The 16,954-nt window shown below is 43.2% G+C and overlaps 1 protein-coding gene across 2 annotated transcripts in view; it reads left to right on the top strand.

The window, feature by feature from the left end:
• Positions 1-1,673: 1,673 nt before the first annotated feature.
• PDE8B (phosphodiesterase 8B) overlaps positions 1,674-16,954 on the top strand; it is a 155,516-nt gene continuing 140,235 nt past the window's right edge. For both annotated transcript variants that reach the window (XM_063453602.1, XM_063453600.1), the window contains exon 1: positions 1,674-2,196. In XM_063453602.1, coding sequence (XP_063309672.1) covers positions 1,909-2,196 — 288 coding nt within the window. In that variant the 5' untranslated portion in view covers positions 1,674-1,908. The remainder of the gene's footprint in view (positions 2,197-16,954) is intronic.

Below are 16,954 nucleotides of genomic sequence, written 5' to 3'. Positions count from 1 at the left end.
TCAGGGGTAGGGAGGCTGCATTGACAGGGAGGAGGAGGCTGCACTGACAGTAGTCAGGGATGGGGAGGCTGCATTGACGGTCTGGGATGGGGAGGCTGCATTGACAGGGAGGAGGAGGCTGCATTGACAGTCAGGGGTGGGGAGGCTGCATTGACAGGGAGGAGGAGGCTGCACTGACAGTCAGGGATGGGGAGGCTGCATTGACAGGGAGGAGGAGGAGGCTGACAGCTGATCCAGGCTGTGTGTGAGCAGGAGCTCTCTGTCAAGGCACCAGGAGGGATTCACCGCATTCTACGCACAGATCCCCTCCCCCCCTTTCCATGCTGGGGACCTGATGGTGCAGGGGGCAAGGCTGGGTGTGATGGGAGTAGTCTGGATCGCAGACTGGCTGCCAATGATCTGCTGGATGAATCAGTGAGCAGAGAGAATCGGCTTCTTACAGGATCTGTCTGATCTACTGAGCGCTGGACTAGACCTGCTTCCTATGGGCACAGCACAACGCATCTACTGCAGAGCTCAAACATTGCAGAGCACAGAGCACATCCACTGCAGAGCTCAAACATTGCAGAGCACATCCACTGCAGAGCTCAGAGCACATCCACTGCAGAGCTCAAACATTGCAGAGCACAGAGCACATCTACTGCAGAGCTCAAACATTGCAGAGCACAGAGCACATCCACTGCAGAACACAGAGCACATCCACTGCAGAGCTCAAACATTGCAGAGCTCAGAGCACATCCACTGCAGAGCACGTACATTGCAGAAATCTTTTACTGCAGGGTGCATTCATTACAGCGCTGCACAACAGGTTTATTGCAGAGCTCTGACATTGCTGAGCAGGTTGATTGCAGCGCACTGATATTGCAGAGCACTAACATTGCAGAGCAGGTTTATTGCAGAGCTCTGACATCGCAGAGCAGGTTTATTGCAGAGCTCTGACGTTGCTGAGCAGGTTTATTGATAGCTGCATGTTTATTTCTCAGCCACCTGGATGCAGGATGCAGGGAGAGCAGTGTTAGGGCTCCCAGGTATGAGCAGCTGATGGGGGGGGTTACTCATTGTACAGGAATAGAGGGGGCCCGATATATCCATACAGAGCATTTCTCAGGAATCCTCACACTGTGATTTAATTAGCTCACCCAATTCACTGTCATTGTATCACTGGTTGGCACAGGCTGGTATATAGACTGGTAATGGTTGCCATTGGTCAGAGTGTGGCATAACAGGACTGGCAGGCCTCACTCACTCACAGCCTGGGCCAGTGATCTGTCAGTGGAATCCTCCATTTCTACTATTGTGGTTTTAGCAGGTGGCAGTCAGACATTGTATCCAGGAGATATTGTCTATCTGTATTGATACAAAGTATATGGAGTTGGGAAGGTAGGTTCCTTGGAGAGTTATTTGGATACACTGAATTGGAGTTGGGAAGGTAGGTTCTTTGGAGAGTAATTTGGTGACATTGAGTATGTATCTGTGTTGTGTTATGCTGGTTCACAGAGTATTGCTACAGTGTTACAGTTATTATATGCAGCTGTTGGCTCAGGTGGCGTGGTAAAGGTTCCAGACCTTTAGGTTGGCACAGGTGGCAAGGTAAAGCTGTCAGGCCTGTAGGTTGGCACAGGTGGCAAGGTAAAGCTGTCAGGCCTGTAGGTTGGCACAGGTGGCAAGGAAAAGCTGTCAAGCCTGTAGGTTGGCACAGGTGGCATGGTAGAGCTGCCAGGCCTGTAGGCTAGCACAAGTTATACTGTATGTCAGACTGGCTCAGATAGCAATGTCCTATGATCTGACACTGATCTCTGCCATAGCCCGGTAGTTGGTAAGTCTGACTGCAGGATCGAGCTAAGTGGGCACCGGGCAGAGCATCCCTGGAGGGTGCTGTATTGTCACCTGCTGGCTCCCATTACAGGGATGGGCTGCGCTCCCAGTATTCATGTATCTCAGAGTGGGGTGATCTACTGCAGGGACTCCGACGAGTCCAACTCCCCACACCAGACAACCACCATATCTCAGGGCACTGCGGCCACTTTGCATGGACTCTTCATCAAGACAGACGCAGCGGACACCATACCTTCTGTGCTCGCTTATCAAAGTCGCTACCCACCTGCCACTCGAACTGGCTCACGAAAGGAACGCAAGGATCCAGGGCAGCACAGCTGCACAGAGGCCGAGACGCAGACCAGTCACACCAGCATGAAGGTAACAGTGAATTATAAACAGGGAAAAGAGTGGTAGTGGTGTAACTGGGATGGCATGACAGATTGGTATAATGGGATGGTGTGATTATGGTCGTACAAGTTGGGTGATTTGGACAAGGTAATTTTGACGAGATGGTATTACTAAGATAGTATGGATGGGGTGCTATAAATAGGGTGAGATGGATAGCATGGTGTCAACGGGGAAGTATGATCAGGGTGCTATAAATAGGGTGGGATGGATAGGGTGATATGAATGTGGGGTTATGAATAGTATAATCTGGGTGGTACAGGTGGTATGACTTGTGGTATAATCAGGGTGATATGAAGAGTGTGATACATATGGGATGGTATAGTGTTGTGGTCTGGTCAGGATGGTATAAATCGTATAGTCAGGGTGGTACGGATGGTATAGTTAGGGTGGTACGAATGGTATAGTCAGGGTGGTACGGCTGGTAGAGTCAAGGTGGTACGGACGGTATAGTCAGGGTGGTACGGCTGGTAGTCAGGGTGGTACGGACAGTATAGTCAGGGTGGTACGGACGGTATAGTCAGGGTGCTACGGCTGGTATAGTCAGGGTAGTACGGCTGGTAGAGTCAGGGTGGTACGGCTGGTAGAGTCAGGGTGGTACGGATGGTAGAGTCAGGGTGGTACGGATGGTAGAGTCAGGGTGGTACGGCTGGTAGAGTCAGGGTGGTACGGCTGGTAGAGTCAGGGTGGTACAGCTGGTATAGTCAGGGTGGTACAGCTGGTATAGTCAGGGTGGTACGGATGGTATAGTCAGGGTGGTATGGCTGGCAGTCAGGGTGGTACGGCTGGCAGAGTCAGGGTGATACGGATGGTATAGCCAGGGTGATACGGATGGTATAGCCAGGGTGGTACGGATGGTATAGTCAGGGTGGTTCGGATCAGGGGTACTAGATTTTCTGTGTTTGAGCCTGCAGCTGGGTCTAGTTCCTATCACTGATTCCTCTGGGTGCAAGTTTTTTACATACTAATAAGTACTGTTGGGATTATCTCAGTTGCTGTATGAGTGATCATTTCCCTAGAATGTTATAAACTAGGTGTTGGAATGATTTGTGTACTGTGTGAGCACTGATCACTTCTTATGCATTCTGTACATGTTTTCCTGCAGTCTGAGCCATAAACATTAAACATTAAAGGAACACTATGGTGTTAGGTCCACAAAGCTGTATTCCTTAAACTATACTATCTCATTGTCCCCGCACCTTCCCCCACCCCCTCCCCCCTCCCCTGCCACTGCCATGAAGGGTTAAAAAGTATATTTCTTTTACTTATGTTATTCCAGCGCTGAGGTCCTTCTATGCTGACTCCATCTCTACCTCCTCCGACGTCATTGCGAGGGAGAAACCTAATGCGCATGCGGAGCGAGGGCCATGCTCATTAGGTTTCCCCCATAGGAAAGCATTGAATCATTGCTGTTGGATGCTCTCATGCAAAGCGTGAGGACGTCCAGCGTTGTTTCACAGAGTTTACCTCCGTGCAGAAGCAGGAAGCGCTGTTTAGTTTCTCTAAAACTGCGATGTTTTCCATTGCAGGGTTAAAGGAACAGGAATAATACACTTAGACCACTTCAATGAGATGAAACGCCTATAGTGCCTATAGTGTCCCTTTAAGATAAACAGCATTTTCATCATTATTCCCCGATCATTAGTATGCTAATGGGGCTATCGATTCAGTTGGAAATTGTTTAGAATTGACTGTGGAACCACAAAATTTACATCACAAGTATCAGTCTCATCAAATGTTTCCAGCTCTTGACCTAAATGTTCAAATTGCCATCTAAATTCTCCGCAATTCCTGGTCTAGCAAATAAAATCAAAAGTAAAGTTTTAAATATAAAGAATTAATTTTTTTTTTCCATGCCAAGAATTATCTGGAGAAAGTGCTGATCCTTCAGTGTCTGTCTTCTTAATCACCTCGGTGGCAGTCTTGTTTAGACCTGAGCATTTGCACGGACACTAACATGGTTATTTAATCTGGACGTGAATTTGAAATTCCCTTTGAATTCTCAATATAGTAAATAACTCTGTAAATGTCCTCCACCGGCTTTTTAATTCTTGTATTTATATTTTTTTTATTGGCATCCAAATGCCACAAAACAGCCCCATGTTAATAGCTGTAGCCCAGATACACGGGCTGGATTACTCGTTAAATTGTCGACGGCAACATTGCCTTTCATAGTAAAACTTAGGTTAAAGAGTAAAAAGTAAAACTTAGGTTAAAAAGTCAGCTTAAAACTTTGTGAACCAAGAAAAGGATCACTGATTTAAATCTTAATTTTCTGACAGCCGGTCGGTGAAAATGATTCTTTTAATTTCATCTCCACAAGTATACTGGTTCTCCATGGTTGATCTAGACTTGTGTCAGAGAATGGTAGGGCAGAACTTTTCATGTATTGCATGAAGACGTCATATTTATTGAGGAAAACACCATGAATCAGGTAGCCTTGAACCACAATTTTTTCACATCTTAAATTAAAATATACTGTTGGTTATTCACTGAAAAGAGAGGTGTGGCGAATTGAAAATCTCTTTTTAAAAAATGTTAAAAAAAAATTTAAATAAAGATTAAAATGAATTTACAGTAAAATGATTTTTTGGCAAATTGGTTCTCAACTCCCCCGATGTTTCACCAGCATTAGGGCTTCACGTGCACTACATCTGGAGTCCTGAAGGTGTCCTATCCCTGGTCTAGAATTAATTCCATGTCAGTTATTGACTCTTATTCACCCCAATAAGAATAATTATATGGGGCATATATCACTCCTTCCAAAATCCTCTGTCTGTTTGAAGCCAGAAGTGATCCGTTGCTGTGGAATCTTCACTAAGTAGAGTTCACAGCTTTGTGTCTTGGATATGTGTGTTTCCACGGTTCCGCTCTTAATGACACGCCGGCTCTGTCCAGCCTTTCCCTGGAGGGATCATTGTAGCATTGGTTACATATTGAGCCGTTTATCTCTGGCTTATCAGGGTATTGTCTGGAGCTTAATTAAGATAAACCAGTTTGACTCTGTCATTAGATGTGGGTGTGTTTATGCAAGATGCGAAGGAGAGTACAAGAAGATGTGGTGGAGTTTTAATTGACAGCGCTACCAATTTTTTCAATTCAAAGAATAAATACATTCTCCTTTCCATGATTTCAGTTTATCGCCCCTGATTCGGTCTCTCTTGCTGACATTAACAGCTGAATGCTAAATGAACCACCATGTAGCTCCCAACATTGTAAATTGACACAGACAGGCATTTTTATTTTAGGGGTGTAAGTGTGGGTGTGGATAGAGGCAGGGGCTGTTATTGGAAGTTTTAGGTGACTTACTAATAACAATTTATACAATTTAAATGTAATTTAGAACAATGTATCTTATTTACAGACTGATTTCTAAACTCATTGATTGTAGTTTAAATACCCATTACTGGAAGTATTATTGCTGTGGAGCTCTGTTATACACTCAGACACATTATTGGGAGTATTATTGCTGTGGAGCTCTGTTATACACTCAGACACATTACTGGGAGTATTATTGCTGTGGAGCTCTGTTATACACTCAGACACATTATTGGGAGTATTATTGCTGTGGAGCTCTGTTATACACTCAGACACATTACTGGGAGTATTATTGCTGTGGAGCTCTGTTATACACTCAGACACATTACTGGGAGAATTATTGCTGTGGAGCTCTGTTATACACTGACACATTGCTGGGAGTATTATTGCTGTGGAGCTCTGTAATACACTCAGACACATTACTGGGAGTATTATTGCTGTGGGGCTCTGTTATACACCCAGACACATTACTGGGAGTATTATTGCTGTGGAGCTCTGTTATACACTCAGACACATTACTGGGAGTATTATTACTGTGGAGCTCTGTTATACACTCAGACTCCCTGACTCAGAAAAGACAGGGAAGACAAGAAAGGGGGAGGGGTGGCCCTGTATGTGAAGGATAGCATAAAATCTAGCCTAATAAAGGTTAGTGAGACGAACATAGAGTCCATTTGGGTTACGTTAGAATTTGGTAATCACACAGTAGTTCGTGTAGGTGTGATTTATAGGCCCCCAGGACAAATTGAAGAGTTAGATAATCTACTAGTTGAAGAAATAGCTAAAATGACAATGAAGGGAGAAGTTATCACCATGGGTGACTTTAATCTTCCTGATGTGAATTGGAAAACAAAAATAGCTACTTGTGCCAGAAGCACACATATTCTAAACTCCCTACTGGGATTGTCTCTAAAACAAGTCGTTGAGGAGCCAACTCGTAAAGAGGCCATACTAGATTTAGTGTTAACAAATGGAGATTTGGTATCAGATATTACTGTAGGTGAAAGTTTAGGATCCAGTGATCATCAGTCAGTGTGGTTTAATATAAGAACAGTGACTGAGTCACACCACACAAAAACAAAAGTTTTAGACTTTAGAAAAACAGACTTTTCTAAAATTAGAATATGTGTAAAGGAGTCATTATCAGACTGGAGCAACTTAAATGGAGTCCAAAATAAATGGGATTATTTAAAAGCTGCACTACTGAAGGCAACAGAAAATTGCATTAGGCTTGTCAGTAAAAGCAAAAAATTCAAGAAACCACTGTGGTACTCCGCAGATGTGGCCAAAATAGTAAAAAACAAAAAGTTAGCATTTAGTAATTATAAAAAAAACCAGAGTGAGGAAGACAGAATGACCTATAAGATTAGGCAGAAAGAGGCTAAGCAAGTTATAAGAGCTTCCAAATCACACACAGAAGAGAAAATAGCACAGTCAGTAAAAAAGGGGGACAAAACTTTTTTTAGATACATAAATGAGAAAAGAAAAGTAAAACAAGGATTAGTTAGATTAAAAACAAAAGAAGGAAGGTATGTAGATGAGGATAAAGGTCTAGCTGACTGCCTCAATGAATATTTTTGTTCGGTATTTACAGCTGAAAATGAAGGAAAGGGACCTCTGTTAAAAAAAGGATAAATGAGTCATTTATTACACGTGAGTTTACAGAGGAAGAGGTTCTATTTCAACTGTCAAAAGTAAAGACAAATAAGTCAATGGGACCTGATGGAATACACCCAAAGCTATTAAAAGAGCTTAGTGGTTGTAACGGACCGTTTCACTTACAAGAGGATAAAACCCAGTTTAGGCGATAATCCCCTTTCCAGATGCACAGGCAGCTACTGCAAACACCATTCTCCCGACTGGAACCACACGAACACTGGAACAGCTGAACAAGAAAAGCAGACATCGGCTTACACTCTTGGCAGTCAGCATACAATCCCATTCCCCCAAAGACCGAGACGACACATCGCTTTGAGGGTTAAGCAAGAACTCCAGACTGGGACACCCAGTCTGGCTTTTATTACCAACAAGTACATACAGGACACTCCCAGGGGGAGGATGAAATTAACCAATCACATGGATGTACCTCCCACACATTTCCTCCCCTTAGATTAACACTTAACACAATTATACTGTACACCTTTTTCCCCAATTCCAGGATGTACCCCAAATACATATGCTACACCTCCAAAACAGGTATCCCCTGATAGCCCTTATTCAGGGGGACAACATATGCAAGAATCAGCCCATTCGGATAAATGGTTCAGGAGTTATGGAACTTTAAAGTATTGACCGACCGCATGGGTAAAGTATCCGAAATCAGTTCCATGCATTTTGGCCCTGCGGTCGGTCACAAACAAGGGAATGAAAACAGACGAATTGCCTGTGTTATAGAGCCTGGAGAGGGTTTGAATGAATTCCCTTGTTTGTGGGGTTCTTTCTACCGAACGGGGGGGTCATTCGGTAGTTTCCATACGAATTTCTGGAAGTATGGAGGTCTCAGCGGTGTTTGCCTAGTCAAGTGTCCGATTTCAGTTCCAGACACTCGACGGCAAAACACCGCTGTTCGGTAGTTAAAGATGGCCGCCGCCACGTGTTGGTTTCCTGAATGGCGGCCACCCAGAGGACACAGAACACATTACATGATTGCCAATTACCCGTTTGCAACATTGTTGCAAACGGTAATTGGAGGCACACTTAATCCTGGGTGGTCTGGTTGTTCGGTAGTTTCCTCAATACAATGAATGGAGTGGTTCTACCGAACAATCAGATGAAGGCTGCATATATATATATAACCCAGGTTAACTGCATACATAAATACATATACAATATACAGGCAGTACAATAGGATATGCTTCACAGTCTTAAAGGGACAGTAGTCCCAAAATGTCCATTGCTGATTTTAAAGGGCCAGTAGCAGCAATATAAATTAGTACATGCCCAAATATAGTCTTTAAAGTGCAATATGTCCAGGGGCCATAGTCAGCGGGCAGGAGGCTAGCAGCCAGGCCTCTCCAGTTCACAGTGGCGAAGCTGGTTTCGCCACAGTGGTGTACTAGCAAAACCATTAACAGATTTATTTAACCAATCATTGTTAACAGGAGTAGTCCCAGAAGATTGGAAGTTAGCAAATGTTGTGCCCATTCACAAGAAAGGTAATAGGGACGAGTCGGGCAACTATAGGCCAGTAAGCCTTACTTCAGTAGTGGGGGAAGTGATGGAAACCATGTTAAAGGATAGGATTGTTGAACATCTAAAAACACATGGATTTCAAGATCAGAGACAACATGGGTTTACTTCAGGGAGATCATGCCAAACTAATCTTATTGATTTTTTTGATTGGGTAACTAAAATTATAGATAAGGGTGGTGCAGTAGACATTGCTTACCTAGATTTCAGTAAGGCTTTTGACACTGTTGCACATAGAAGGCTTATGAATAAACTGCAATCTTTGAGTTTGGATTCCAATATTGTTGAATGGGTAAGGCAGTGGCTGAGTGACAGGCAACAGAGGGTTGTAGTCAATGGAGTATATTCGAAGCTTGGGCTTGTCACCAGTGGGGTACCTCAGGGATCTGTACTTGGACCCATTCTCTTTAATATTTTTATTAGTGATATTGCATAAGGTCTTGATGGTAAGGTGTGTCTTTTTGCGGATGATACTAAGATATGTAACAGGGTTGATGTTCCAGGAGGGATAAGCCAAATGGCAAATGATTTAGGTAAACTAGAAAAATGGTCAGAGTTGTGGCAACTGACATTTAATGTGGATAAGTGCAAGATAATGCATCTTGGACGTAAAAACCCAAGGGCAGAGTACAGAATATTTGATAGAGTCCAGCAGGAAATGCTAGCAGAATGCTTGGTTGTATAGGGAGAGGTATTAGCAGTAGAAAGAGGGAAGTGCTCATGCCATTGTACAGAACATTGGTGAGACCTCACTTGGAGTACTGTACACAGTACTGGAGACCATATCTTCAGAAGGATATTGATACCTTAGAGAGAGTTCAAAGAAGGGCTACTAAACTGGTTCATGGATTGCAGGATAAAACTTACCAGGAAAGGTTAAAGGATCTTAACATGTATAGCTTGGAGGAAAGACGAGACAGGGGGGATATGATAGAAACATTTAAATACATAAAGGGAATCAACACAGTAAAGGAGGAGACTATATTTAAAAGAAGAAAAACTACCACAACCAGAGGACATAGTCTAAAATTAGAAGGACAAAGGTTTAAAAATAATATCAGGAAGTATTACTTTACTGAGAGGGTAGTGGATGCATGGAATAGCCTTCCAGCTGAAGTGGTAGAGGTTAACACAGTAAAGGAGTTTAAGCATGCGTGGGATAGGCATAAGGCTATCCTAACTATAAGATAATGCCAGGGACTAATGAAAGTATTTAGAAAACTGGGCAGACTAGATGGGCCGAATGGTTCTTATCTGCCGTCACATTCTATGTTTCTATGTTTCTATTACTGGGAGTATTATTGCTGTGGAGCTCTGTTATACACTCAGACACATTACTGGGAGTATTATTGCTGTGAAGCTCTGTTATACACTCAGACACATTACTGGGAGTATTATTACTGTGGAGCTCTGTTATACACTCAGACACATTACTAGGAGTATTATTACTGTGGAGCTCTGTTATACACTCAGACACATTACTGGGAGTAATATTGCTGTGGAGCTCTGTTATACACTCAGACACATTACTGGGAGTATTATTGCTATGGAGCTCTGTTATACACTCAGACACATTACTGGGAGTATTAATGCTGTGGAGCTGTTATACACCAGACACATTACTGGGAGTATTATTGCTGTGGAGCTCTGTTATACACTCAGACACAGGGCCAGATTAAGAGACTAGTGGGCCTGGTGCTGACAAATATGATGGGGCCTAATTACAGAATGTTATCGACCAAAAACACTAAAACAGTCATACCTCTCAAGCGTCGTGTATCTAATGGAGTTGGTGTTGGAGGGAAACTAAAAGGATGCAGCTATAAGAAAACACATACTCTATGCTAATCTCTTTATCTAATTTATGCTCTCATCTCTCAAGTAAATCCATACAGCAGTGTCCAGTGAAGCAGGAAGTCAATGGGCAGGGTAAAAGGGTGGGCCACTGACGCGAATCACGTGACCAGAACAGCCAAAAGGGCGAATATGCCCAAAAAGGGAGCATGTCTGTCCACCAAAGAATTGGAAGGCCAGCCTGGCATCAGTGCCCCTATGCATCACAGTGTCCGTGTCCCCATGTCACCCAGTTCCCTAATCTCCCAGTGTCTGTGTCCCCATTTCTCCCAGTGTCCCTATGTCTCAGTATGCCCAGTGTCAGTAGGATACTAGGGGACACAGTGAGACATGGGGACACTGAGATCCGAGGACACTGAGACACTTTGGGACACTGGGAGACATGGGGGCACTTGTGAATACAGACATGGGGACACTGGGAGACATTGAGACACTGGGAGACATGGGGACACTGGGAGAAATGGTGTCACAGACACTAGGGACACAGAGACATGGGGACACAGACACTGGGGAAAACTAAGACACTAGGGACAAAGAGACATGGGAACACAGACACTGGGAGACTAGGGGACACTGGGAGACTAGGGGACACTGGGAGACTAGGGGACACTGGGAGACTAGGGGACACTGGGAGACTAGGGGACACTGGGAGACATGGGGACACAAGCTGGGAGGCATGGGGACACAGACACTTGGGGGAACGTATGGACATATACATGGGAACACTGGGAGACATAGGGACACAGACATTAGGGCACACTGGGAGACATGGGGACACTAGGGACACAGATACATGGGGATACTGAGACACTAGGGACACTGGCTGGAAGACATAGGGACACTGAGAGGCATGGGGACACAGCCACTGGCTGGGAGACATGTGGACACTGGGAGACTTGGGGACACAGACATGGGGACACTCAGAGACATTGGGACACAGACACTGGCAGACTACGGGACACTGGGAGCCATGGGGACACTGAGACACTAGGTCCCCATGTCTCACAGTGTCCCCTAGTATCTCAGTGTCCCCGTGTCTCATTGTCCTCACCTCTCCCAGTGTCCTCTAGTGTCTCAGTGTCCCCATGTGACCCCTAGTGTCTCAGTGTCCCCATGTCTCACAGTGTCCCCAAGTGTCTCAGTGTCCCCATGTCTCCCTGCTGCATTTCCCTCCATACTTCACATGCCTGAGCTGTAGTCTGCCTCTGCAGGCTGGGAGCTGCTGTCTGGACTCTCTGTGCTGTGTAGCTGCTCCCCCATGGATCAGTGAGTAGAGAGAGGCAGTGAGATGCTGTAACATCCTATCCCTGCCTCTGTCCATACACAGTGACGCCAACTGGCCGGTGCTGGTATTGCAGAGTAATCGCTGTTTATACTGAGAAACATATTTGCGTTTGTATTGCCGGTATTACTGCAATACCGTCACGGCCAGGCAGCCTTAAATACCGACTGTGCCTTAAAATACCATTCAGGTGGGAAACCTAAGAGTAGTGTGTAAAAAAAAAAAGTAACATTTTTTTTTTTAAATGGGCCTATTCCATGGGCTATGGAGCTCTGTTATACACTCAGACACATTACTGGGAGTATTATTGCTGTGGAGCTGTTATACACCCAGACACATTACTGGGAGTATTATTGCTGTGGAGCTCTGTAATACACTCAGACACATTACTGGGAGTATTATTGCTGTGGGGCTCTGTTATACACCCAGACACATTACTGGGAGTATTATTGCTGTGGAGCTCTGTTATACACTCCGACACATTACTGGGAGTATTATTGCTGTGGGACTCTGTGACACACTCAGACAAATTACTGTTAGTATTATTGCTGTGAAGCTCTGTTATACACTGAGTCACATTACTGGGAGTATTATTGCTGTGGAGCTCTGTTATACACTCAGACACATTACTGGGAGTATTATTGCTGTGAAGCTCTGTTATACACTCAGACACATTACTGAGAGTATTATTGCTGTGGGGCCCTGTTATACACTCAGACACATTACTGGGAGTATTATTACTGTGGAGCTCTGTTATACACTCAGACACATTACTGGGAGTATTATTGGTGTGGAGCTCTGTTATACACTCAGACACATTACTGGGAGTATTATTGGTGTGGAGCTCTGTTATACACTCAGACACATTACTGGGAGTATTATTGCTGTGGAGTTCTGTTATACACTCAGACACACCAAATATACGGAGCTCCTAGAACAGAGGGACATTAGGATAGAAAACAGAGACAGAGGGATTTTGGCGCAGAATAGGGACTGTCCCCCCATAAACAGGACCACTGAGAGGCATGGATCACAGTAACACTGACTGGAATTTACTATATTGCCTAATTATCTATATCATTTAGCATTTACTCCTATTGCCAAGTGGAATATTTGGGACAGATTTTAAAAGTAATAGATATATTCTCACAGTAAATAATGAACAGAATAGGAAGTCCTTGATATAAAGAAAACATGTTTCCATATGGTGACCATCGTTACTTTACTGGCAGTAAGCAGGGTCCCTAAGTTGGGATCCCCGCAGTAATTCCAGTTTGTGTTTAAAGCGATGTCTCCTCCAGGGCTGAGCGATAAAGATAACATTAGGAAGCTCAGATTTCATGTACGTGTTCCCGGGCTAGCTGATTGTAGTCAGGGCTGTGCACTCAGAGTTGGCCAATGGCATATAACAAGATGGTGTGCCTACACTTGGGTTTATTGGGTGCGTCAGGCTCTCAGATCACTGGCATTCTATATCTATTGGTAACAATATAGAGCAGCAGACGGTATAACCGTATCCTTTCTTTGTGATCACTGTCTGTGCATTGTCACATTAGTTGAAGGTATCGAACCAATGATGTAACGGTAAACTTTCTGATCCTCGTTTTGTTTTTGCCATCGCTACATGAAGACGTTATTTAAGATATTGCAATGCTTGTTATTCAGTATCTACTTGATGCTTTTAGCTATCAATTCAGAGCCTCTATTCAATGGCATTTAAAGAAAAACATAAAGTTCTCCAGCTCACTGATACTGGCAAAGTTATTTTCTACTGAGAGAATTCAAAGTGAATTTTAGAATTTAAGTCCGGAGTAAGTGAACTGAAGGCATAGCTAACTTAGAGAATGATTTCATATCAGATATTGACCTTCAAGGAACACTATATAGCGTTAAGCTATCTTCTTACCTCCCAGGCCCCCCTCAGCTCACTCTGGAAAGGTTTCTCCCATGCCCCGCCTCCATGACTGAGATTATCAATCTTGACGACCTCAGCCAATACAATGCTTTCTTGTAGGGAATCATTGGGAGGCAAAATGCAGCGCTGCGCCAATCAGCATCTCCTCATAGAAATGTATTGACATAGAAATGTATTGAATTAATGCATTTCTATGGGGGAACGTTCAGCGCCTGGACAATGACGCATAGTGAGCGTCTGAGTGACTGCCGCTAGAGGTGTAAACACTGCATGGACAGGCTACAGCCACCAGGACCATTACATTAAGCTGTACTGGTTCTAATGACTATAGTGTCCTTTTCAATTTGAAATTTCCTTTGCATTCACCAAAAAACTAGGAGTCTTATTGGCTTAATTACTAAAGTGAGAATTCAAAGTGAATTTCAAATATTAGGTGAACACATTGCTGAACTGGAAGCATAACAGAACTAGTGATTTTTTCCAGTGTGACTTTGTTGGCCTTTAAGTGGCTCTGTCACCCCAAACTTACCTTTCTCTTTTCACTGTTTCCTCTTCTCTTCCTTTTTCATAATCTGTTCTTCTTTTCTTTCATCTTAATCTTTAATTTGAATTGTTTCTTTACAATATTCAATGAATATTTTTGTTCGGTATTTACAGATGAAAATGAAGGAAAGGGACCTCAGTTAAGAAAAAGGATAAATGAGTCATTTATTACACGTGAGTTTACAGAGGAAGAGGTTCTATTTCAACTGTCAAAAGTAAAGACAAATAAGTCAATGGGACCTGATGGAATACACCCAAAGCTATTAAAAGAGCTTAGTGGTGTACTAGCAAAACCATTAACAGATTTATTTAACCAATCATTGATAACAGGAGTAGTCCCAGAAGATTGGAAGTTAGCGAATGTTGTGCCCATTCACAAGAAAGGTAATAGGGAGGAGTCGGGTAACTATAGGCCAGTAAGCCTTACTTCAGTAGTGGGGAAAGTGATGGAAACCATGTTAAAGGATAGGAGTGTTGAACATCTAAAAACACATGGATTTCAAGATCAGAGACAACATGGGTTTACTTCAGGGAGATCATGCCAAACTAATCTTATTGATTTTTTTGATTGGGTAACTAAAATTATAGATCAGGGTGGTGCAGTAGACATTGCTTACCTAGATTTCAGTAAGGCTTTTGACACTGTTGCACATAGAAGGCTTATCAATAAACTACAATCTTTGAGTTTGGATTCCAATATTGTTGAATGGGTAAGGCAGTGGCTGAGTGACAGGCAACAGAGGGTTGTAGTCAATGGAGTATATTCGAAGCTTGGGCTTGTCACCAGTGGGGTACCTCAGGGATCTGTACTTGGACCCATTCTCTTTAATATTTTTATTAGTGATATTGCAGAAAGTCTTGATGGTAAGGTGTGTCCTTTTGCGGATGATACTAAGATATGTAACAGGGTTGATGTTCCAGGAGGGATAAGCCAAATGGAAAATGATTTAGGTAAACTAGAAAAATGGTCAGAGTTGTGGCAACTGACATTTAATGTGGATAAGTGCAAGATAATGCATCTTGGACGTAAAAACCCAAGGGCAGAGTACAGAATATTTGATAGAGTCCTAACCTCAACATCTGAGGAAAGGGATTTAGGGGTGATTATTTCTGATGACTTAAAGGTAGGCAGACAATGTAATAGAGCAGCAGGAAATGCTAGCAGAATGCTTGGTTGAATAGGGAGAGGTATTAGCAGTAGAAAGAGGGAAGTGCTCATGCCATTGTACAGAACACTGGTGAGACCTCACTTGGAGTACTGTACACAGTACTGGAGACCCTATCTTCAAAAGGATATTGATACCTTAGAGAGAGTTCAAAGAAGGGCTACTAAACTGGTTCATGGATTGCAGGATAAAACTTACCAGGAAAGGTTAAAGGATCTTAACATGTATAGCTTGGAGGAAAGACGAGACAGGGGGGATATGATAGAGACATTTCAATACATGAAGGGAATCAACACAGTAAAGGAGGAGACTATATATTTAAAAGAAGAAAAACTACCACAACAAGAGGACATAGTCTTAAATTAGAGGGACAAAGGTTTAAAAATAATATCAGGAAGTATTACGTTACTGAGAGGGTAGTGGATGCATGGAATAGCCTTCCAGCTGAAGTGGTAGAGGTTAACACTGTAAAGGAGTTTAAGCATGCGTGGGATAGGCATAAGGCTATCCTAACTATAAGATAAGGCCAGGGACTAATGAAAGTATTTAGAAAATTGGGCAGACTAGATGGGCCGAATGGTTCTTATCTGCCGTCACATTCTATGTTTCTATGTTTCTATATAAGAGAAATACAAAATTTCTTGAGTATTTTCCTGCACTTAACATTCTTAACAAACGGTGGAGCTTAAGGCAAATTTCACTTTCTTTGTCAAACTATCCTCGAGTGCTCCCCTTTTGTCAGAATTGCCGATTGTAGGAAAAATACATAAGACAAAGCGACTACTTCATATGCACCTTATAAGAATGGATTCCACAACATAAGAACTGAAATCATCAGAAGAACACTATGACTATTTATTTTATATTTTAGCCTGGTTTATCTGTTGATTATATATCTGTTCTTTATACTTTGTTGTTTTATCAAGGCACAACCTGTCTCTATTTATGCCATTTCATTTTATTGGGGCATAGAGGGGTCCCTTTACTCAGTGTGTTCTGCCTTTGCTTAATTGGTTTAAAGGAACACTATAGTCACCAGTGCAACTACATGTATTCCTGACCCTATAGTGTTAACACCACCATACAGCCCCCTGGGCCCCTCATGCCTCCATAAATATAGTAAAAATCTTACTGTATTCAAGCCAGAAGCTGTAAATCTGCATGCTGTTAGACTCAGGAAAAACAAGCAGTCAGCTGACATGTGATAGCCTGATCCAATCACAGTGCTTCCCCATTGGATTGGCTGAGACTGACAAGGAGGCAGATCAGGGGCAGAGCCAGCATGATTCAATCACAGCCCTGGCCAATCAGCATCTCCTCATAGAGATACATTGAATCAATGCATCTCTATGAGGAAAGTTCAGTGTCTGCATGCAGTGGTAGGAGATACTGAATCACAGGATGCTCGTGTACAGCAGATCTGAGTGGATGGAGGCATATTATGAAGTCCCTCTGGTTCACTCT

Source organism: Pelobates fuscus, chromosome 5, assembly GCF_036172605.1.
Source record: "Pelobates fuscus isolate aPelFus1 chromosome 5, aPelFus1.pri, whole genome shotgun sequence".
In the NCBI taxonomy this organism is placed as follows: Eukaryota; Metazoa; Chordata; class Amphibia; order Anura; family Pelobatidae; genus Pelobates; species Pelobates fuscus.
The sequence above is the reverse complement of the archived record's forward strand: the minus strand, read 5'-3'. Positions and strand labels throughout refer to the sequence as shown.